This window comes from Colius striatus, chromosome 4 (assembly GCF_028858725.1).
Source record: "Colius striatus isolate bColStr4 chromosome 4, bColStr4.1.hap1, whole genome shotgun sequence".
In the NCBI taxonomy this organism is placed as follows: Eukaryota; Metazoa; Chordata; class Aves; order Coliiformes; family Coliidae; genus Colius; species Colius striatus.
In genome coordinates this window covers 48510586-48529052 of record NC_084762.1, presented here as the reverse complement: position 1 = coordinate 48529052, position 18467 = coordinate 48510586, and the positions used below count along the sequence as shown (strand labels likewise).

Here is an 18467-nt window from a genome sequence, read left to right as displayed (position 1 = left end):
TGTTAATAGTCTTTTAGAAGAAAGTACACAGTGTTGCTTTAGAAAATCCCCTCACATGAAAGCAGGTTTATCTGACTTTCAAAACAAGGGCTCCAATACTTTTTTTTTTCTTTTTTAAAGAAACAGATGCCAACAGCCTAGTAACCATGAGCCTCTATTTAATTAACAATCCAGTGTGCATGTACAGGACTGAGTAAAAGACTCTCATTTATTTATAACCAACTAGATAAGAGATTTCTATTTTCAAACAGCTTCTGTACTCCAAAGCTCACTACAAGGGAATGGTGACAGTTCTGATTGCAGTCCAATTCCTTTAGGAAAAGTCATACAGCACAAAATAGGAGATGGCATCAGCAGTGTTCTTCTATGAAAATTATTCTTCACAACATTTTATTAGGAAAATTTTACAGATATGTTAATAAACAAATTCCAATTTAATATGAAAACCTAAATCCATGTGCTCAAAACTCTGGACAACTCATGAGGAGTTCAGATCTGGATTGTAATCATATCGGGTGTAAAGAAAGAATGTCAGCAGGAGCCATCAGCACAGACAGGAGTTTTACATTCATTCAAACAACACAAATCAGAGTTCTGTGTAGCAAGCAACATCAGGTACAATCACAGCAACATACTCCAAATACATGTATTATATTTAGTTATAAACATGTAGCATTTTATATATTTTTTCCTTTAAAAGCTACTTACTCTTGAATGGTAAATGTCTTTTTCTACAGGCTTTACTCCCATGAGGAATTCTGATGCAGTTAAGTTCTGCTACGTACATTGGAAGTGTTCAGAAAACACAGTCAACACTTTCAAATGCGTATGGCTAAAGTAAGGTACCTAAATCATGACAAAAATGAACACAGGTGGCTCTGAGCAGCCCCTACTCCCACAGGGAATGGTGAAAGTTAGGAGGAGCCAGCTCACCCTCCAAAAATCTCACCAGATACTCCAGTGCTTGGTTATGGACTTGCTAGCGTAGACTCAAGCAGTCACAGCTGAAAAATTACTTTCACTTCTACATTTTTATTTAAACAGCAAACTTCTAACAAGAATGCTGTTTGCTTCCAGTGTTACACATGACTTTCCTAAGAGCACTTACCTCTCCATTTTCAAGAGGCAGAATGCGAGAGTACTCTGTGGTGCAAAGGACATCACCGTCCCTCCTCAGTGGAAGATTAGCTTCCTTTCCAAAGTGCTCCATGCAATCTGCTTTGGAGTCTAGTCAAGAACAAAATTAGTTTTATATGTGAAAAAACCACTATTGTCTAATTTAAATTCATAAAGAAATGTTCCCTTTGCTCTCAGGTAAATTCTCCCCAATAACTGAATAAGAGTGATTGTGTCACTCAGCACAAAAAAACGGAAATTCCTAAAAACAAATCAATCAGGCAATTCAGTTGTGCCTGACAAGACATGGCACAACATTTCTCATATTGTCACCAATTAAAAAAAAAAAACAAACTATATGTGTACTGTGAGATTTTTCATTTGTCTTTCACTTTAACTTTTGCAAAGGAACTCTGGCGTGCCATGGACACTGCAGTTCTGACATACCCAAAAACCAAGACAAACAATACAAAACAAAAATTCCCAACAGACCAACAAAGATTCTTGTGCTGAATTAGACTTTCAAAATAGCATACTCATTTTTAGTTACACTCTTGTCACTAGTTTATTGTGGGTAACTAAGACGAGAGAAATATATTTGATGTTCACAGTCTTCACTACAGTTGAAATGTTTAGCAGGCCCCCTTGTCTGATTTTCCTGCTACCTGACAAATGATAAAAAACCCTGTCCACAAAAGAGTAGGGACACTGGATTGATACTCACGAGCAAAATATTGCCAGGGAGTGTATGTTCTTCCAAAGTCCACTGATCTTTCTAAGACCCAGAGATCCGGACGAGGAGAATTTGCGAATTTGATAAGGATATAGGCAACATGGAAGAACTGTCAACAGAATATATATGGATCTTATCAGGAGCTTTTAGAACTCTATAGAAGTACCACAATACTAAAAGTAATGCCAATAAATATCTTTTCTTTAGTGTACAGTGAGAAGGTTATCCTCTGCACTTCCATTCCCATTAAAATAACAGGACAGATTAAATGCCATCTCTTACACTTCAGAACAGCTCTGTTTTGCACATGACTGATTGCTTGGGCGCATTAAGGGTATAGTACTTAACCCTGAAAAGTTAGCATGTCAACACATCAGCAAACTAAGGTACTTTTGCAACATTTTGGTACATCTATGTTGCGTTCCAGTCATGTAATTGTGCTTGTAGTTGAGGAAAATCACGATGATGTAAGAGAAAATGCACACATCCTTTACATGGAGACTTCTTTGGCTGCATTTGATAGTAATCTAAGTCACTTGTTCCCTTACTTTAAGAATACTTCTAGATAATGTTGTCACTTTTTGTCAAGTAGCAGAAGCACACCATCCCAGAGTTTTGTGAGTATGAAATAACACAGGAGAAGTTCCTATTAAAAAGTGCTTCATGTTCTCACTTTTGGCCAGCTGAATCTCTCAAAGAGCATTGCCTTGTTCAAACCAGGTTTGCACTAGGCAGACAACTGCCTGTCCTCTAATAGACTTGCATCCCTTATGTTCTAAGGTCTTTGGGAGTGCCAGCCTTACATGCACACTAACAGGCATGGATAATTATTCTGTGTGCTGATTAATATGGATGTAATCAACATAAATGGTTTCAAAAGCTCCAGAGGAAACAATAGAAGAACATTAAAAAGTTCCTGCCTTCTCTAGGGCCTCATTCCTTGTAGTCCCATTATGGAATCACTACAACAATGACCTTCTACCTACTCTCCAAAAAAGAAGATGACATCTGCTTCAGCTTGTCATACAGTTATTACATTCTGTTACTCAGATGCTACTCAAAGTGAGACAAGAGTGGCTGTGTCAGCATCTCTCCTAACAGGTGATACCTTCTCACAAGCATGAACAAAATACTAGCAGTGAGCTCCACTTCCGCAGTGCTTCGACACTGCTGAAGAAATGTGAGACAAGCTCACTTACACATCAGTGTCTCCCTGGACTATAACCTTTCATAAGCAGCTACAGAAAACTGGGGCCAAGATTAAGGCACACAGTAGTAACACAGCTGAATCAGCATGTAGCACCTGTCAAACACCTGTATGCCACATCTGCTCTGCACCTGTGGCATTTTCTAAGCCCAGGACTACTCAATGCATGTAAAGTTGAAGGGCTGTCCAATATGTATATTATATCAGGAACTCTGCCAGTCTGCCAATGCTTAAAGAGCTGTTGCCCAGCACCATACTTTACATGCTTCCATGCAAACCATAAAACAGAAGAAAAAAATAAATAAAACAGCTTCAAACTGCTGTTGCATATGCAAATGTTCAACTCACATGTTGCTCTCTTTATGTCTCATAGTTTGAAATACCACTCAGGTTTCTACAGTCATTCTACAGTACATTCAGAAAGGAGAAAGTAATAGGCCTTCATAAAAAATCAGTGTTGGTTAATGACAATATTAGTGACAAACGTAATCACTGATATTGGTGACAAACTTAGACACCGACCCTACCATCTCTCCTGCTTCTGACTTCACATAGCTGCCAATGATTTTTCACCTGGACTGATGATGTAGAATAGCCTCTGAAAATCAGTATCTGATGAGGCAACAATGGAAGAAAAATAATCCTTGGCTTATATCCACATTTAAGACAAAAGAGTAGCCTTGCTTACATAACATCTAGAGAAGCAGCCATTAAAACCAACTTTAAGCACATATTCTGAGCTGGCATTTCACTAATTTGAACTTTGATCCCATTGAATTGATAGAAATAAGATCTAACTTGGAAAAAAAATGGTATAACAAACTCAAAGCAGTGTTTTTCTTCAGACATTTATTTTTGTAAAAATATGTGAGTTTCTTCATTTTTGAAAAAAAAAATTACTTAATTGCTTTTAAGTCAAATCTCTTTCATTAAAAAACATTTTTTTTTCAAAAAGAGTGTTAAGAATGTAAGTAAGCATTAAAAACAACAGCTCTTTTGGTGTAGTTATACAATTGTAAGGAAAAAAAACCCAAAAAAAGATCTGAAACATGGCTTAATCAAACTTTAGACAATTTTCTTATATGAATAAAGAGAGAAGATTAAAAGGAAAAAACAGCATTTCATTTCCAGTAATGGAAACAATCCACTCTGGAAATGCATGCTTGAAACAGCAAATATTCCTGTAAATGCTCCAACACCATATCCCGCTGTACTAGCAGCCTGGGTCAAACCTGATAGATTGTCAACAGTTGGAATTTAACTAGTTCCATATTGATGTGACCTTTTCCTGTTCAGTCAAGCTTGATCTGATTTGAAATGTTCTGGCAGGCAGTGGCCTTGAAGATTTAGAAAAATCCAGAAAAAAAAAATTAAAAATATCATCTGATAGAACAAGCAAAATGTCTTGCTCAACTAAGAATGGAAATCAAAATTCAGTGTTAGGAATTACCAATATTACACTGTAAAGACAGAAACATTTCCAAAGAAATCCTTACAGGTGAATTTAAGACTGCCTTAAAAGAGCTCATTTAAATTGAATGAGAATCATACTGTACCATTATTGTTGATAATACAATATTCATAGGCTCATGCATATTACTTATTTTAACCCAACAGAAAGAAAACTTCCTATGACAAATTGCATTCTCATAAGAACTCTAAATATTACAATAACAGTTATTAAAAATATTTTTCCATTTTCTCCTTTGAAGTTTAAATAATAACTCTTTATGAGAAGAATTTGCAAGGTTTGTTTGAATCCTGAAAGACATATGGAAATGGAAGAAAGATGTTCATATGCAAAAGTATAGGACACTTTCCTCTCAGTGTCACTGATTTCATAGGGTTGGAGGGTTTAATTTAATGAAGCCTCAAGGCCTTGAACATTAGTTCTTCTCAAAGGTGAAGATGTAAAAATAACAATTTATTTAAATTAAATTAAAATCCCACATATTGTGGTTAAAATGAAAGGCTTTGATTTCTTGTGGTTGCAAAGAGGTCAGCACCCCTTTTCTTCAGTAACCTCTCAGTAGGACTCGAGGAACCCCTGCAGATACAGAGACTTAATAAAACACTCCTGACAGTCAGTATTCGGTAATCCCCAACAGAGGATTTTGAAGATGAAACTGTAAAATAAAAAAATGCCAATGAGAGAGAGATGAACCAGACTTTTTGGCAGTCAAGCATCTGCTCTTCTCGGTATGTCAAAAAGCAGTCGAAAAGCTATGGCAGAGCTATACAGAGAAGTCCATGCAGGTAGTATCTGAGAGGCATTAGATCCACTGAATGTGTTCCATACAGTTTTACATGTACACAGCAGTCCTAATAGCACATAAACAGTGACAGTGACTGGAGAGGCTGCCACTGCACAGCATGCAGAAGTCATTCCCTGCATGCCAGCTTCACAGTCTGGAGTGCAGAAGCCAAGAATAAATACAGGACTTCCTAAATTGTTCAGTTAGCACTGCAAATGTTGTATTCACGTCACTTTTTCATTTAAGTAGCCACTGACACTAGAAAGCTATACTTCTGTTTAGTTCATTTATTTAGTCAGTGCCTGTGAATATGACTCACTGACATGTCTAGAGATACTAAACCTTTTCTCTGTCGCAGTCAATGGGCAGGACCAGTAGAGAGAAACTCCCCACACTTCACAGGCAATATTCTGGAAAGAAGGAACACTTCCAGAAATGAAAGGGTAGTCCATTGTCCAGGTTCAATGATTCCTTGGTCTTTTTGCCAAGGCTGCAGGCAAATACATCAATGACTGTCAGTTACTGTCCTGAAATTTCTCATGGAGACACTTTTCCATTGGGATTTGGACAAAGACCAACTCAATGCTCAGAATTATTTCTTACATATGGCCTATTTCTTCACAGAACACTGAAGCTATTCATATGGGAATGGATTTGTACAATTCAGACCTCAGTTGTCCAAGAGATAAAACATCCCTTTATGGGGGCTGCACTCCAAAGTAAAAAGAACATAGAAGTGTACTGTCAGTGCTGGAAGGAAAAACAGGGAAGTATAGAGGGTTGGAGGCTATCAGCAAAGGTTCTGATTTTACTATATTGAGTTGAAAGCAAGGTATTTAGGACAACATATCACAAAAGAGAAGTAACATGAAGGAATGAGCATGGGAAGAAGGTGGAAGAAGTACAGACATGGATGGAAGTGAGATCAATAAGCAGCAACAAACACCTTCCTAAAGGGATGCTGGAAGAGAATCAGAGGAAGTCAGGAAAGCAAAGGACAGCAAGACCTGCAAGATTATTTTCTGCATATTTTAAAAATAATACCAATTTAATACCAAACCCACATTTTAAAGCCAATGACATAGACCTATAAGGCAAACATAAGAAAAAAAACGCTGAGCCATTCAAAAGGTGTTTAATAGAAATTTTAAGAAAAGACACCACATTGACTTCATATTAAAGGGCAACATTTGAGCAAGAAAAGATCTGTTTAGGGTATTTCCCTGATTAAGGCTGGCAGCTCAGCTCACAATGAAGTGTCTGGGGTTGTTACTGAGGAACAAATGCTGTCTGCATTACCTGATATTTTGAAACTTTCACCAAAAGCAGCTATAGCAGTTGAAGTGGTGTTAATCTAGAGTTCACAAGCAGGTTGTCTTCACTGCAGTATGAGCCAAAAATCATCTAACTTTGAAGCACAGTGTTTCGTGGCATAATCCCAAATTAGTTTCCTGTGCAAACCGAAACACTCAGAACCAGACTTCTCTAATACAAAGTAACGCAAGATGCTCTTTGCTGTTAGCATTCCCATTTATGGGTACTGCAAGCATAATATTGTGCCTTCCCCACACCTTAAAGTCCCTTTTTCCCTCCTTGTGAGCCAAGGCAGCAGAACCAGACTCAGTGCTGCTGTGGAGGCAGAGCTGTAACAGGGGTTCCAGAAGAAAGGCTTTGTCTTACTGCTGGGGCAGTTCCGTAGGACCACAGAATACTTATGCAGTGGTTTTCATGTCCTAATTTGCAGGACTTCTTGATGATGTTATACAGGTTATGCAGTTCCACACTGGAGCTGGGTCTAATTTCAGGGTCAGAAGTATCATAAAGTTTCCAAAAGCCAAGCACAATGAACACAATGACTATTTTTGGAAACACAGTCCAATGCAGCTTTAATGATAAATCTCCCACCACCTTAAGAGTTTCTCCCTACATGAGAAGGGCCTACAGGACAATTTCCATTTTACAGAATGACAGCTAAATTAACTGTAACTTCAGACACATTTTAAGAAACTATGCCAATCTTTTATAAGTTAGGAACAATCATTTCCAATAACAACTGGCCAAAGCTGATTAATATTCCCAGTATAAAAACTGTTTGTAAAGTTATGGACATAAAGGGTTGTTATCAAATATAAAAACGAAACATGTAAGACACACCTATCATAACAAAGCAACTCAGAAAATTTGCCAAACTGTGAGGCTGTTTCACAAAATGTTTACATTCCTTAATTGGCAGATAACATAAAAGCATGAAGTCCTGCACTGGTCATAGCACTTATCTTAAATTTATGGTTGAGTCTCCCTCCCTCACTAATAAAAGTACTAATTTGGACATGACATTCCACTATGTGTCTTCAGTTTACAACAATGACTAATAATACTGCTACATAAAAACTCCTCAACACGTAAGTATGCAAGACTTAACTGAGCCCAAGTCTTTCAGCACTATATTATTGCCACAAAAGCACAGTAAAAAAAAAAATGACACATAACTAAAAGAAACAATAAAATCTGTGGACTACACTTTTTGAAGTGTAACAGACATTACTCATCATACACAATCACGTTATCTCCAAACTTCATCTTCTTCTGAAGAGAGAGTTCAGAAAAATACCTGAGGGAGTGTTATTGTAATATCTGTTGAGCATTAGGTAAACCAAAGATGAGAGCACACCTGCTAAATCTAGGCAATCCAAAGCATCAGGGGAAGGGCAATGAACTTCAGTCAGACATTCAGATTCATAAGTTCAAAATATGTTGAAAACCACTTTGGAGAAATCGGGACCAATTAAAAGAATAAATGAGACTTCATTTGATCCAAATATTTTAAACAAGTCAGGAATAGCCACAGTATCAACAGGTATGTTAACACGATGGAGAGATTGCCTCGGGGATCAACATTAGAATTATCATTATTCAGAAGGACTGTAATTTATTAGAAATGCAACTATAGAAGAGAAAGTCAGAAAAGGTAGCAGGGCTTTTGCTTTAAGATTTTTGCTTTTTCTCATATTACAAAGTACAGCAAAATGAGTATTTTTCTAGCAGAAAGATTTAACATCCCAAAGGGATATTCACATGCCTAGCTCTTGAGAAACAGAAGCAGCAGCAGGTGGGTGTTCTGGTCTAACTCCCTGGTATTGAGTGCTCAAACCTCCATCATGGTGCAACTATCCAATTAAATACTGTCATCAGACCATGGCAAAAGACTCCGCTGGGACTCCACTCTCAGTCTTAAAGATATAATGGCAGGAACGCAGTAAATGAAAAGCTTTTGACCTTGCTCTAAGTTCTACTTCCTCTAATTATGAGTATTTGATGACCAACTTACAAGCAGTCCTTGCTTCCGTGCATGCATACAAACCTTTGTCATGTTTTGCACATGCAAAAACATTTCTGTATTTTGTTTGCAGAAAACAGGTACCTTGTGTCAAAATAAAGACCAGGACAACTACTCAGTGAGGAAAACTATATCCCTGCCATGTTTTCAATATTACAGCCTGTGGGTTTCCAAGGTATTTAGGCACACATCTAACTTTAAGTACATTTATTTTTCCTTAAAAACAAAACTCTTTTCAGCTCACTTGAGGGAGAATTGCACTCTGAAAACTTCTATCTCTGTCAACTACTGATTGAGACTCTGTGACTAACACACAGCTCTTAATTTTTAGGGTGCTGAAGTAAGGTAAGGTGAATTGTGATCTTAGTGTTTACCTGTTCACTTGAGTAGACTTACTCTGTCACAGTACTTTCCTTATTCATTACTAGTATTGTGCACTACTGTGTGAATACGGGGTGTGAGAATACTAGGCAAAATATCAAAAGTAAATCTCAAGTTCAAACAAATCTGAAGATTAACTGTCTGAATGCAGATATGAGATAACATCTGTGAAGTGAAAAAAAAAAAAAACCCACACGAATCCTACTAAACCCTCAGCCATCCATTACCTAAAATGATCCCTTCCTGATCACAAGACCTGAAGTAATTTTGACCTTTGTATTGGGTTTCCCTCCTCTCCAAGTAAGGGAGTTCAGAGTTGCCTTTCCAAGTGGTACCAGAGTAAAAAGAAATACATAGCCTCCTGCTGAGAAATTCTTTAATAACTGCAAGAATTTTAGCATATCGCAGTTGGTCTCCAAGGTGTCCCACAAGAAGCAGCCACTCAGTTCGTATCCTTCCTCTGAACAAAGGAGGTTTCTCGGGAGTTTACTCAACACATAAAAGATAAAGTGTCTGTCAGCATGTCTGCCAAAGAAGCTAACAAGTACACAGTAGAAACAGAAGTTTTGGATGGAGCAACGTGCTACATAGGCGCATGATGATGAACACATGCTGGTCACAAACATGCTGGACTACACCACAGGACAAATTACAGCTTGCAACTTTATTCAGTGTTCTGCAGAGACCGTGATGGATGCAAGCAGCTCTGAAGGAGCAGTGTGTTGTACTGGGAGGTGACTGTCTTCCCATTCCTGTTCATGGCACCCTGCTCTGCACTCAGTGTCTCTACGGTGTATGCCCCAGCCTGAAAGACACACTTCCCTAAAGTTTGCTGGGAAAGAAATGACCAAGCAACACACTTCAGAGAAGCACACAGCATCAGGGGATGCAACACTCCTCAACTCAACAGTGTAACAGAAAGAGCAAAACAGCTCAGAGACAGGTGGGCTGCCATGTGCTAGGCTAATGTCAATGTTGTAACCAAAAATTTAACCAGCTTCTACAGAGCCCTCTCTTCTTTCATGGTAGAGTGGAAAAAAAGCAACCAACAGGTATGTTATTAATTTCATTTATAGAAATGCAAATTTAATAACCACAGCAGTTTAGTTTAACTACTGATACTCTGTATCCTAAGTTGCCTGGCATTTTTTACACTGCCAGTGCACTGGATCAAAAAACACTGAATGAGATATTCTCAAAATGAGAGTTATTCCCGTCATGAGAGGAACAAGAGTACTAAAACCCCAAGTAACAGAAGATGTAAAATAATTTGCACCTGAATCCCCAATAAAATGGTTGCTAAATCTCACAGAGAACATTTTTCCCTCATTATTCCTCCCCTTGCTGTGAACTAAATTGAATGCCTATTCAAAAAAATCCTATCCTATATAATCAGTCAATAAACAGTTACTACGGTCTGAAATATATATGCATACATCTATAAACTTTTTTGTTTGTAGTTCCCAACTTACATTTATAATCATGTATTTTCATCTGGTGTGAACTTGCAAAGGGTAACTAATTTCACTGGATCAGTGCCAAATAACGGCAGCTGAGAATCTGTCCCTATGACAAAAACAGATATGGAGGCTTTACTGTTAGCTACTTGCCTACTGGCTACAGAGGAAATATGGGTGTTCATGTTACAGTCATACTACTAATTCATATTACACCAGTTTTGCTGTCTCTTCTCTTTTAGACCCCATTATCGGTATTTTCCTGTCTATCTTGAAGATCATGATGGATGACAGAGAAACCAGAAGAACTTCTAAGGCAAAAGCAGACTCCGGACATGATTCTCAAAACACATGCGTTGTAAGAGATCACGAAATCTATGTCTCTCTCTGCACATATGGGAAAAAAAAAAATCCCTACATAACAGAAGGTAGAGCCCCACCTTCAACTGAGCAGTCCCCCCTGTAACCTCAAATTAATGTGTTACAGTGTCTATGAAAGAAAGCACAGTCATTAAATATGTGGTGGCAGTGCAAGAACCTACTACATAATCCAAATTCCTAAAGGAAAATAATTTCATTAAAGTTAACTTGGTAAAAAGATAAAGAACATAAACGAGACAAGGAAGTTGTGATGTTGAAAATTAAAATCATCAGTTCAAACGTCTCTCACAATTGCAAAGTTTGTATATAAATTCAAGAAATGATCAAACCTCATCCAATAGCTAATGCACTTACCTGTCCCAGATCTAAAGTAACGTTGACTTTATTGTACCTCAAGCCCATAGAAAGAGGAGGACTTTGCCACCAGCGCTCTGTGCCATCAATTGCATTGGTTATTGGATGAGCTTTACTGGGATCAGCAGCATTGCAATAATCACAAAACTGTCCCTGAAACACAACAAAACAAAATGATAGTCTCAGCAGAAGTCTTATGCACTGCAGACACATGCTGTTGAGATTCTGAACTAGACTGTTGACTAAAAAACAGGGTTAAAGTTTATTTCTCCTTTTATGTAGTATAATTTTTAACATATAAACAATTCAGCTGGTGATTGTTACAGACTTATACCCTCAAATACATGAATTTGCACGTTATAACCTAAAATTTCAGAAATCTCTTCAAGAAAACTGTAGTAAGACTCTCTTTATTAATGAATTTATTGATACTTTGGTGAAATTATCTTTATTACATTTTCAGTGGTGTCTGCAAGAAATTAATGAAACAAAGATTCTTAAAACTGGATTAAAAGAAAAATAAAATCAACAAACAAATTATCCTCAAAAGACCATGAAATGTTTATTTATACATGTCTATATAGCCTGGTATTAATAAAACTATTAAAAAATACTTTATCTGTTACCTGGTTATGATTTTGGTGTTACAATTGTATAATATTGCTTTCAACTTTTCAAGTCATTATAATGTATTCTGAATCAGAGACTTCTGAACAGTATGTACTCATGGAAAATGCAATAGATCCTATAGACTGTTCCCTTTAAAGCATCCCATTGTTTCTTCATTTGCAAAAGTTACCGCCCAGTTTCCAGTCCACAACTAAAATTGCACTCTGGAGATGCCCTGATAATCTCTCTTTGAGAGACTCTAAAGCTCTTTGTACTCTTCCATACAATAACGATGAATAAACTTCAGGAAACTTAATTGTCATTTAATTTGGAAACTTGGCTTCTCTCACAAGTAGTATTTTCGTCTTCAAGAAACTGTGTTTTACAGTCTACTAAAATTAGTGCAAAAGCATTGCAAATAGTTATTAAGGGATCTTTTCGGTGTCCCATTCACTTCTCACTCCTGTCACCGGGTGGAGATAATAAATGAAAATGCTGAAGCGTGCCAGGCACAGATCTTTGTAGAATCCCTATAGAAAAAAATGACATTTTCATTGAATGGCGATACCTCCTTAATGGTTACTTCAGTCGGACAGTTGCTTAATGCATTCAGCCTGTGAGGTGCTGACACTGTGTTGGACTCTTGTTTTAAATAAGGTACCATTCATATCATTTCCTTAATCAACTTAGCATATTTTCATCAAGAAGATCTGATGGGTTTTTTTGTTGTTTCCATAACATACGTTGCCTGGCATGAAGTGTACTCTTGCCTTTCAAGTATTAACAGAATCCCATCTAACTGCCATTATTTTGTTCGTCACTGCTGTCAGACTAACAGTGTAAGGTTGAGCAATTCTTACACATGAACCAGTGTAAGGTACCTGGAGCAATCATACTTGTCCACTTTTAACAGAGGAATAACATCTGAGTTGTCACATTCTTGATGAGTACAGTCTTGCAAGCCTGAATTTAAGATGTTTATCTCTAGCAGAATGTTTTACATCTGCCATAGTTACTAATGGATTGGAGACTACATCATGCTCATGATGAACACCAGACACATCATCTTCTGTCTTTCAAATAGAAAACATAGATGTTCGCTCAATATTCTTGCATCAGCAGTAACAATTCCAGCATCTGCATCTAGCAATGCTTCCATCCTCATCCTGCGCTTCTGGAAAGCCTGGCATATGACGATGTTTCCAGAAGACATGTCTACCATTACCCATTCTGATTCAGCACCACAGGTGTCAACCTGGCTGAGGGTTAATTCTTGAGAAATCAAAGAGTTGGTTAAGAGATTTACTAAATCCTCAAGTACACAAGTTGGTTAACTATGTCTGGGGATCATGTGATAACACAACTCCTCTCCAGCTCTGGTTTGGCTCAGGTTTAGCTGAGGTTTGGCTGATTTTCATAAAAACTACAATATGCCAGGACACTGCTGGAATCAGATAAGTTTGCTGCAGTAGACACCACATCAGCCCATGCTACAGGCAACGTTTCCAGTTTCTGCAGTGACAACACAGAACATCCTGTCACTATCAGGAAAATCAATACACTGAGAAATCCATCTATGCACCAACAACTGCAGTTACCACCACATCAGAGTATCTTTCCTGAAAAATGCATGAATTGGGCTTCTGACATATACATGTAACAACAGTACAAGCTTTCTTAAATAGTTTTATAACGTGCATGAAACATGGTCATTTGATCTAAATTCACATTCACAATCATCAGGCCCAAAACACACAGGAAACAACTGCTGCTACAGCAATTGCAGCTATGATCTGGAAACAGCCTCACAGAAAGGCTGAATGAGCAGAAAACAATGCATCTTCATGATTTCAAAACAATTTACACACACCTATGTGATTTCAGTATATGAGAGCACTTGATCTGAACTCAAGATACTATCCTTTTCTTTTTGGGCACATAATTCAAAGAATTTCATTGCAACAGCTGGAGTTTCAGTTATTTAAAGTACATTCCTGCAACTCTGCCAAGAAGGCAGCAAAACAAAAAATGAAAGAAATCAATTATTGGACAGAGCTGCCTTCCCTGCTTCCCACTGGCAGGGTCTCAGGCACACCAAACTCAGCCTGTCTGCTACAGGATGCATCTCCACTCCAGAAGGCTGGGCCTCAAGACTTCCTTTGATTTTGGCAGCAGTTCTTCAGGCAGGCAGGTGTGCATTTGTTGATGACCTTGTTACCTTCCTTCCCCCGGTTCTCCTGAGTGAAGGAGAAAACTGGAACTGCATGAAGGAGTTTGCTGAAATATGCCTGTGTGGACCAGAGACACGCAGGGATGAAAGTGTCTCATCTGTGAGTTATAGAAAGCAACAACAATGAAGGATCTGTTCACTGTTTAATACCTAGCAGTTCTATGCCCACTGGCAGGGCAAGACAGGTAAAAAGTTAAGCTTTAATTCACACCTGCATGCCACTGTGAACAGACTGGCAGGCAAAACCAGGCATGCCATTTATCTACCACTTGCTGAAAAATTTTACACTGCAATGCATGTCTTCACTCAACATTGTTATTATTAAGTCATTATCCCACTTGCCAAGGTGCTAAATAAGGGAAACATCCTGCTCCTCACAGCCTATGTCCAGCCCTGCCTTAAGAGTCTCAGTTGAGTTGCCCCATGAAGGGACCATCCACCTCAACCATCACCTCACGAAAGACCTTCAAATGACCTCCAAAGGCTCTTTCTGGATTTGCTGGGTACGACAGGCTTCATTAAAAGACATTACCATCCAACAACAAGCTGAACTAGCGAGATGAGAGCAGAGCAGTGGCAATGGATCTGGGACCTTATTTTAAGCGCTTGGGATAGCACTGGCAACAGAGCCGTCTGCTCCCTTCATCCAGAATGAGGATCAACCCCTCTCTTCTTACCAGTTTCCCTGTTTATACAGCAATAGACACAATCCAGCCTTGTAGACATCCCAGAAGTGAGCGACTCAAGTGTACAGAGTTACTTTAACTTGAACTAGTCTGACACGGTGGCTATTACACCTATCACTTCATGTAAAAGCTGCCTGACCTTCCCTCAGATTCTAAAGAAACAACATGTGAATACTCATGCTGATTTTAAATCCTTCTATGTAAGCTCAGCTTCTGTAAGAATTTAAGACACTTCTCTCCAATTTTCCACAAAAGAAGAGATTACCTTATTTACATTGCCTTTGAACTTGTGAGGTGGAGTGGCTTGATAATACAGTACATTGTGCTTTTATCTCATTTTCCATGGCTGGATTTCCCTGGCCTTTTGAAAGACTTTCTGACCCTTCTTGAACCACAACAACTGCTGGTAAACCACAAAAGCATTCATGTTATGTATCTCAATGGAGCTTTGTTAAAACTGGCAACAGACACTGCTATATCCATCTTTACCCAAACACTGCAGGAGGCACAACATGCTTCCTTTGTGCCAGGGCTGAGCTATCAGTAGTCCTTCTGGGAACTTGAATCAACTGTGAACCATAACTGCCCTCTAACCTAGGACCTGTAAGGCAAATATTTAACAAGAGGAATTCCCCCTTTTTCTAGCCTCTTTCTATATACAGCAAACCCTTACTTCTAGTTGGGTGTTAATATATAAAGGAAACAACTACAAAAGTCATCAGTGCCAATGTGCATCATACAACAAGCTTTGTTCCACTTGCTTGACATGTTTATCTGATATTTGCTTTGGCTGGTTTTTGTTATACTGTGATTTCTGATTTTCCAAGGCATGTTCGTATGAGATTTCACTGCAGCAGTGGGCTACAGCGTGTTGCTGACAGATTGGTAGTCACCTGGCGAACAGCAAACCACAGTGGTGTGGTTGTTTCAGGCATCTTTAAACATGGATGTTGCATTCAGTATGGTGGGATGGATGCCTAAACTTCAGAGCTGTGTTAGAAACAGAGGACCAAGCAGTTTCCTGATCATGACAACCTTTTTTTATAACCTTAGTTTAAGCATCTAATACCTATGACCCAGTTTTCCTATTAGTAAAACCGTATTCCTCAGCCTGTAGGCATCTCCAAAGCACTTTGAGCTTTTTTTATGACAGAGGGCACTATACAGATGTTGGGTAAACTGAGATTTCACTGTGAAGCAGAGAGGCATGACAGAGAGAGAGAGGTTCAGGGCGAAGCATGCTGCTGGCTGTGGCTGCTTAACTAATTGTGAGGGCTGTGTATGCTCCCTTATAGTACATGACAAGGAGTACACATGCTGCACCTTATTAGTCCTCTCTCCCTCTCTTGAACATCTGTCCCCATTAAAAAAATCAGAAGAAAAACTCCCTTATCCATTGCAACTTATTCTGAAGCCAGATATTAAGAGTTATTTCACTATTAACACAAACCTCCCAAAACTTTGAAACTCTAACCCTTCTTCCAAGATGCTAAAATTTTACTTGCATTCTTTCTGTATTGCCTGGAGTCTGGAAGTGGACCTTAGAGCTTTGGAATCCCTTTCAAATCGCATTTTCATTCTGGTTCTTTTCCTCCCACTGAGTAAGAATACAAATTAAATAACTTTGGAAGGTCTGAGGCTTTAGGAAATTCCCCCCTTTAACAGAGTTTTGATCAAACTGATACTGAACATCCATCACAGTACATCACAGAGTTTTGTGCATTTGTAACTCTTTACCCTCTAACAGACATGTTCATACAAGCTTCTACCAAAGGAAAAACATATGTCTGTTAACCTTTTGCCAGGAGTTTTGACATTTATTGCTGTCTTTCTTGATATTGGCACAAAATGTGTGTAACAACCTTAGGTTATGCTAGGAGAGAACTTCATCACCCTCCCTGCCCTGTGTGCTCAGAGTCCCAAGGAACCCCTGGCTTCGTCCCACAAGCAATGCAAGGCACAGACGATGCGCCTCACATTTAGTCCTTGTAAAACACCACAAAGCCACCTATCTGACTAAAAGCGGACCTTTTTTCCCGCCGCCCCTCGGGAAGATGCCCGCTGTCTGGTGACAAGTTACCAGTGCAGTACGTCCCCATCCATTTTCCCCTAGGCTCACTCTGTTTCTCCTCCCTGAAGCATCACGCTGCTCTCCGCCGACCGCGGCCAAGCCCTCAGGACGCAAAACAGCGCCCGGGCCGTCCCTCGGGTGGCACCGGGAGCGGCTGAGGCAGCGGGGCCAGGGCGAGGGGCAGCCGCTCCCGAGGCGACGCCGGGGGTGTCTCCGGAGGGTGCCGTGACACCTGAGGGCAGAGGCGCGGGCACCGCTCCCAGCCTCTACCGTGGTCCCGCTGCTCCACGCTCCCTTCCCCTGACAGCGCCACACGCCCAGCCGGAAAAAAACGCCGGAGAAAATGAGACCACGCACCCCAGGGTAACGCCAGCACCTCCCGAGGGGCTGGGACGCCCCAAGAGGCCACACATGCATTCCGCACATGCTCCGCGGCGCGGGACGCTGAGCGGGATACTAGAGAATGGGGCTCCCGGCGCCGCGACCCCTCCCCAGCCGCCCGGTTACCTGGATGGCGCGGCCCAAGGGTGCGGCGGCTGGCCCCCCCACCAACTTGCAGTACAGCTCCGGCCGTCCGCCGCCTGCTGCCTCTCCGCAGGTGGCCGTCGCCCAGATGCTGGCTGCCGCGGCCAGGTTGAAGTACGGCGGGTGGAGGCTGAGCCCCGTCCCGCGGGAGCCGGGGAGTTCCGGCTGCGCGGAGCAGAGGGTGAGAAGCCGCAGGAGAAGCGCCCAGAGGAGCTGGGAGCCCGGCGCCGCGACCATCCTGCGCCGGGCTCTGCCCTCACCGCCCTGGGGCGGCTCTATAGCTGCGGTGGGCGGGCGGGCCGGGCTGGGAGGCGGCGGGAGGAGGTAGCGGGCGGGCCGCGCTCTGCCCGTGCCTCACGGCCGCCGCGGCGCAAGGCGAGGCGAGGCGCGGCCCTCGGGGCGTGCGATGTGCGGGATGAGACGGGGCGGGGGAAGGGGAGGGCTACCGGGAGGCGGGAGTTGCCGCAGGTGCGTACCCACACCACCCGCCACCCCACAGTAGCGTGCAGGTTAACCTGTGTAACGGACTGTACCCCTCATAAGCCATGATCTGTCATGTCACATACGGGCAGTAAAATTAAGGCTTCCCGGCTCTCTGCTCGCGCAGGACTATCTCGACGCAAGGTGCACCCTGGTTCTATCTGCAGGTCCTTGGGAAGGAAGACACCCGGCACAACCGCGCTGCAGAAATCGTAGCTTGCCTCGTCGTCTTCCGTGCTGAGGCTGCTGGAAGCCATGCAGCCCAGGACACCCTGCTGCGATGCACAGCTCCTTGTGAAACGGGCGTTCCTGCTCATCCAGGGCAGACAATGAACCTCCTGCCTGTTTTTTTTTAAAGGCATTTGGAACTGGCTTTGGATAACACAGAAGGGGGGGGGGGGGCGGGAGGGAGGTTGGCGGGGGGGCAGGTTGAGAGAGGGAGAAGGACGCCTAAGAACCATGTCGTCTATAAGAGGAGTTGCACTGCTTAATGATAGTGTTATCCTAAGTTTCCTTCACATTTCCAACCCCACATGTGCTCACACATCCAGTGCTCCATTGTCTTATTAAAATTTGCCAGACTCAGGCACAAAGATATGGTTAGATACACATACATCTAATATTTTTAAAGTGATTCATGTGAGT

At 40.9% G+C, this 18467-nt stretch overlaps 1 protein-coding gene across 1 annotated transcript in view; it reads right to left on the bottom strand.

The window, feature by feature from the left end:
* Window positions 1-17579, bottom strand: part of LAMA3 (laminin subunit alpha 3) — a 117150-nt gene extending 99571 nt beyond the window's left edge. The window contains exons 1-4 of the mRNA XM_061995211.1: window positions 17325-17579; window positions 11222-11374; window positions 1841-1958; window positions 1109-1227 (exon numbers count right to left, since the gene is read on the bottom strand). Coding sequence (XP_061851195.1) covers window positions 1109-1227; window positions 1841-1958; window positions 11222-11374; window positions 17325-17579 — 645 coding nt within the window. The remainder of the gene's footprint in view (window positions 1-1108; window positions 1228-1840; window positions 1959-11221; window positions 11375-17324) is intronic.
* Between the last annotated feature and the right edge of the window lie 888 nt (window positions 17580-18467).